The 6,445-nt window shown below is 33.0% G+C and overlaps 1 protein-coding gene across 3 annotated transcripts; it reads right to left on the reverse strand.

The window, feature by feature from the left end:
- Window positions 1-2,843: 2,843 nt before the first annotated feature.
- Window positions 2,844-5,552, reverse strand: LOC143610144 (uncharacterized). 3 transcript variants are annotated; one of them, XM_077084708.1, is made up of 7 exons: window positions 5,443-5,552; window positions 5,212-5,363; window positions 4,431-4,540; window positions 4,266-4,351; window positions 3,537-3,638; window positions 3,333-3,447; window positions 2,844-3,242 (listed from the first exon to the last, which is right to left on the reverse strand). In XM_077084708.1, exons 1-6 carry the CDS (start codon window positions 5,550-5,552, stop codon window positions 3,342-3,344), a joined length of 666 nt encoding a protein of 221 aa, XP_076940823.1. In that variant the 3' UTR covers window positions 2,844-3,242; window positions 3,333-3,341. The 3 variants fall into 3 exon arrangements, with proteins under 3 accessions (XP_076940823.1, XP_076940824.1, XP_076940822.1); XM_077084709.1 differs by having other exon boundaries at window positions 2,845-3,194; window positions 3,340-3,447; XM_077084707.1 differs by having other exon boundaries at window positions 3,231-3,260; window positions 3,340-3,447.
- Between the last annotated feature and the right edge of the window lie 893 nt (window positions 5,553-6,445).

Genomic DNA, 6,445 nt, shown 5'->3' on the forward strand with positions numbered 1-6,445 from the left:
ATAATAGTCCTTTAAAAATGTAAGTTTGCTCGAAACCGGGTTAAAGTATCTAGCCCTTAATTTTACTCAACCTATGTTAAGTAATAAGGTGGGTAAAATGCAAGAAAGCAAGTCCCTTTATAATATAGATATTAAAACGGGTTTTAACGAGTGTTCGGGTGGTCGGTTTGGGTCTTGGTGACTTGACCAAACCCAAAGTCAACTTTCCAAAATAATAAATGTATGAGATAACTCAATAAATCTTAAAGAGACTTAACCAAGTATGTAGTTCTATTGTTTTAGAACTAACAACGTCCGTTAAGCGAGTGTTCGGTTTAATCGGTCCAAACTTTGTTATAAGATCAAGTTAGATTCAACATTCCGAGTACTTTGTGAAAATAATTAAAATCAGTTTATAAAATATTTTTTTAAAGAAGTATATAAGCTTTAATGGTTAAAAAAACACACTTGTGTGTCTTAAGCGAGTAAACTTGGTTTAGTTCAGTTTGGTTCTGTATTTATCTTGGAATAAGGCCAAAAATGGTTACCACATGTTCAAACATCATAGAACTTGTAAAATAATTTATAAATAATAATAACAAAGTCTTACATACAAAAAAAGTCAACAACAAAGTCTTTAAACGAAAGTTCGGTTTTCGGTTCGGATCTTGTTTCGGGATAAGACCGAGGTTAGATTCTACAAACCCATAACCATGGAACTAATTAAAATGGTGTTTAGAAACTCAAATATTACATAAAACATGTTTATATAACTATTTAAACAAACTAGTAAACAAGAGTTCGGCTTCCGGTTTGGAGCTATTTACGGAATAACCGAGGCTAGTCTCTACAAACCCATAACCATGGAACTCAAAATGTAAAATAGAACTAAGATGAGCAGAAATTAAACAAGTAAAACAAGTTTGATGGTTAGATGCGGAAAATATATATAATCAAGGACTACTACGAGTCCTCCAAGTAGCTTTGTCTTATGGGCCGGACACTTAACCGACCGAGACCGGAGAAATGCCCACCGAAGGTACAAAGGGTGCTATTATATATATGTTGTATAACAATCTTCAAGTATAAATAAGTGTTAACAGGTTGATTATAATGTAAGACTATGGTCAGTTTGACTTTCTGCCAAAAAATATGAAGAACACCTTTGAATGCTTGAGAATTGGAAGAGAAAGAGATGAATGGGCAGGGATTAATGAAGGAGATAGATGTGTATATATAGGGTGGGTTGAAAGGGTCAAGTATGGGGTGTGATATTAAGGTTTGCATGTAAGAGGGGTCAAGACAAGTCACAAAACAACAAAAAAAAAGATGGGGCTGCTGGTCTGCTGCTGGTCTGCACGTTGACTCGCGTCCGGAAGTTCGTTTTTGATGTATCTTGAGCGTTTTAAGTCCGTTTTCGAATCCGTAAAAGGGGTTTTTCAAATTAGACAAGCGGGAATGTTTTAGTAACATAAAATCCAATATTTTATAAATTTGAAATGTTCGGGATATAATCGGGTCGGTTTACAACATAAAAACAAATACAAAATAAATACAATTTGACCCGAAATCGAGAGGTGTCACATGCCTAAATTAAGAATAATGAACATAACTAGTATGTAAATCCATATTAATTTAATAGATATAAAATAAATCTGTTTGGTTAAGTATATTTTCTAAAGTTATGCATTAATATGACAATACCAAAATTTTCAAATGCTACAGAGAGTAAATTTCATGATTTCATAATGATCGAATAGCCTTCTGAATCATGTTAATCACTTTCAGATTAAAGTATTTTGCATGCACGAAATCTCTAATAAGATTATACAAAGTGTTTTTAGGAACAAAATGTGATTTATGATAATACAAATACGAAGTCTTGAATTCGTTATCTAAATTCTAAACATACCAATTTATCTCCTTTATACCGTCACCATGAGCCCATGCAACATTTCATAAAGGGGTATCTACCATTTTGCCCATAGCTGTAGTAGTTACAACCGCCAAAGCCAAAATTGATATTGGTGATTGAATTTACACGGATGACAAAAGTTGACACTGGAAGACCAAATTTGGTGCCGACAACCAAATTTTATACGGATATTCAATTTTGATATTGAAGAGCACAGCTGATACTAAAGATCATATTCCGCCAACTTATTAGCCCTTGGACACCACCAAGGGCGCTGCCCCAAGACCTCGTTAAGCCCCCAACAAACTTTAAGGTTTTATGGTACCAAAATTAGCATAGTGACCGAGTATACACTCCACGACCACGTCAATGAATATATATATATATATATATATATATATATGGTAAGGTTAAAATAAAAACCCATTTGAGTTGTGAAAACCCTATGTAACATCGTTTTTTTTTTGTTACATGTAATATATGTTGTAACATTTAATACAAAACATCGAAACATAAAAAAAAAAATTTTTTTGCTATTTTTTAACATTTTTTTACATATGTTTTCAGAAAAGAGAAAAAGTTATATTTATATTTACATTTTTTATTCACTTTAATTGTGGACCACAAGATTTAAACATTAATTAAATACATGTGGTTGAGAATGAGTTTCTAGAGTTTTCATAACTTAAATAGGTTTTCATTTTATACTTAGCCTATATATATATATATTCAAACTTTCCATAGAAGAAAATGAATCTTTTTCTTTAACGTTTGCGTCACATTTTTAATAAGTTGATCAAAACTCAAGTATGACTAATTGTTATTGTACTGAGTTTAAATGCAACTAACATATGCTTCATCTTTCAGATCATGAAAGCGACAAAAATGAATAAACTAACAAGCAGATAGATCCAGCTAAACGATTTCGTAAAGATCTATCAACAGCTCATAAAAACGTGACATATTGAAACCAATCAAATTGATAATCTGCAAAAACCATTTCAACTCGACCCATTTCAGTCCCTCTCAAAAGTTTGTGGATGCGCTAATGTGCTTACGTATGCATAGAAATCTTCAATACAAGACCACAAATATTGCATGAACTACAAGAACTAGATTTGAACCATTCAAAGAACATCTCAATGGGTCATAATTATCCAAAAGTTAAATACAAATTACTACAACAATAATCAAATAACCTTTGTAAGTAAATGTATACAGGATCTGCATAATAATTTAACTTGAATTCTTCTTACTTTTGGCGGTTGTGCTTTCTTGTTATCTTACCATCTTCGTTCCACTCAAAAAAATAAAAAAAAAATCCTTAGCAAAAAAGCTCGACTCCCAGCTATTGGCTGCCCACAATCTGCATAAGCAAAAACTGTATTTAACTCTGCAACTGAGTTCGTAATAAAATTTTCATGTAAACATATACAACATATTACCTTTAAGAACGGCTGCTTTTGTGCTTCTTTGATTTCTTAATCCTATCACCATCAGTTGTTTGTTTGCTATGATCAGTCGCTTGAAGGTCTCTTCGTTTCTTGCTATTACTAAAAACACATTCAAGTTGAATAACAATTAATAAATATGAATACAATTATCATGATTTGTATCTCAAAATCAGAAAAAGAATGCACACCTCTCAACAAGATCCTCATCTGCATATTTATCAAGCCAGCTAACGTTTCCTGTGTGCGATGGAAGTAAAGAACCCGATATATGAAGCACTTCCTCATCAAAACTATTACATAACATGTAACATCATATCAACACAGACATCATATTAATATTTTAGGATTAATTTCATATATACCCTTACACTTGAAAATTTTCATATATACCCAACCAAAACTAAAAATACATATACTTAATTTTAATGAACTTTTTACTTAATGACCATTCTACCCCTTTCCACCAAATTTGTTTAAACACCATCTTTTATTGGAATTTTGATTGACATCGACGATAAGCAAGCAAACCGAACTGTAGTCTTTTGTTCTCTCGAAGGCAGATAATCGAACAATCGAATATGCATGTTCGAATCAGATAATCAAACCAGATATAATTGCATGATAATCAAACGATAAGCAGTCTAACTTGAATCAGATAGTCGAACCAAGTAGAATAGACATATACACATTTTTTATGTTTTAGAAATGGACATATATGATATTTTAAAGTTTTAGGAATATAAGGGTACAATGGTCACTTATTTTATTGTTTTAATGAATTTGGTATATTTGATATTTTTACTACTTTGTAAAAGCATATGTGATATTTTTCGTTTTGCATGGGTATGTAATATGTATGATATTCTCCAAGTTTGTAAGGTTACATATGAAATCGGCCCTTCATTTAAATACATTACCTCTTAACCACAAATCGTATAACTGAATCGATCTCTATCTTATGCTTCTTATTAACCGAGCTAGCAAATAATTCCCTGCCATGTTTCTGAAACAACAAATTACACAATTCATTCATTAACAAGTCCCCAAAACAACACACACTAACACATAATTTATATACTTACAACTTTGTAATCGAACTCTTCTCGAATATCTTCTTCTATAATGGTGACTGATGAAAACCCGAGAACAACTATGTGTATAGACTGTGGACCAAGTTTGACCACCTTTCCTTCTAAAAAAATATTGTTCTTGATGAGACCTAACTATCTAAGTAGGTCTGTCACTTTTAACCAAATCCCAACCCAAGAAAACCTGAACCCGAACTATCCCGAGAAAACCCAAAGTGTAGTAACTCGGGTTGGTTCTTGGTTCTTATTGTTGGTTTCGGGTCAACCCGAAGTTTCGGGTCAACCCGAATTTGGGATAGTTCTACTTCAAGCACGAAACTTTTCAGTGAAAAAGATTGGACTCAATTCAAAAGGTTGATAAAAGTATTCTTATTATTAATTAATAATGTTTGTTCCTGTTATATCTAACGATTCTAATACTTACTTTATTCGACTTTTCTTTAATATAGCATTAGAAATGGAGGAACAAGCAAAGGCTCGGACGCGAAGGTTGAAGAAGTTTATGGTGACTTGTTTTTATATCTTTACTTGTTTACGGATTGTGGTCTTGGATTATATTGGTTGATTATTTGGTTATTTACGTTTACAGGTGAAGATACCTTTTCAAAAAAAATCTAATTTTCTCGATCAAATACTTAGAACCCCGATTAACCCAACCAGGTAAAACCCAAACCCGAAAATTCGATTCGGGTCGGGTTTGAATTTAAAAATCTCAAATTCAAAAAACCCAACCCGAAGAACACCCCTAAATTTATCATAAATACCGAGAACAAACCTAACAACATGTTGGGTTTTGGATAAAAAAGCAACAATTGGGCTTTCAATCTGACACCAAAATACGGATGAAGACCCGGGAGAATTTTGGCGAGTTCATCGTTGGTGGAAACACTGTGTGCCAATAGAACACCGTCAAATGTTTCATTGAACCTGCAAAACAATAAATTGATGAAATTGGCAGATAATATGTTTTGAATTCGGAGAAAAACAGAACTAGAATGATGATTACTTGAAGAGCATGGAAGTGAGTTCGTCATAAATTGCTTGAGTAACGTTTTTGGACTTGGATGGCGGTAAATAAACCATCAATTCGGCGTTTGATACCTTCAATCCCTCCATTACTATTACTCACCCTGAGCTTCAAAAACCCTAACCAAACCCCTGTCGACTGTCTATGCTCTGATGTTTGGGCCTCTGCAAATATAAATTGATGATTTTAATGGGCCACACAATCAGGCCCATGGTAAGAATAAGAAAATTTACAGGACTTTCTCTTTAAATAAGGGGGTGTTTGTAGAACTAGAGGTGTACAAAAAGTTTCACCCAAACCGTCAGTTTCAGGACCGGTTTCTCTTAAGATCTATCAAACCGATCTGGTTTTTTGGAAAATCGGTTTAAAACTGGCTAAAACCGGTTTATAAAGCGGATCGAACTGACGTGACCAGACCGGCCTATCTTGCTTTCTAAACCGGTTTATAAACCGAACCGATTTGAGTCAAACCTGTTATGACCAGCCGTTGACCAAATCAGTTCGGTAGGGTTTAAAACCGGTTTTGTACACCTCTAAGTGTTTGGGATTCCTTATAAAACCTCCTTATAACTTTTTAGTAAGTTAATAGGTTACAAAAGTCGTTAATAAGTTACAAAAGTGTAACTTATTAACTTTTCTCTTTCACATCAAAATCAATCCTAAACACCTTATTCATTTTCAAAAAGTTTATAAGGGTGTGTTTGGGATTGCTTATTTAAGTGAAAAAGGACTTATTAATTTATGAATTTTTTAAAAGAAGTTTTTAAAAAATGTTTGGATTAGCTTATGTGTCGGAAAAAACCAAAATGACTAAAAAGAACTCTCTTTATTTTTAAAAGAGTGTCATGAGCTTTAAGGGTTATAAGGGTGTAGGTATATCAAACTCTTTTATTTTGTCTTCTCCATAAGTTAAAATTCATAAGGCCTTTGATACGCAGACCCAAACTATAAATCACAACTTTAGTAGATACGTCCTTCGAAT

The sequence above is a fragment of the Bidens hawaiensis genome, unplaced genomic scaffold (assembly GCF_021521415.1).
Source record: "Bidens hawaiensis isolate Kalapana, Puna unplaced genomic scaffold, B.hawaiensis_p1.1 tig00024436_1, whole genome shotgun sequence".
Classification (NCBI taxonomy): Eukaryota; Viridiplantae; Streptophyta; class Magnoliopsida; order Asterales; family Asteraceae; genus Bidens; species Bidens hawaiensis.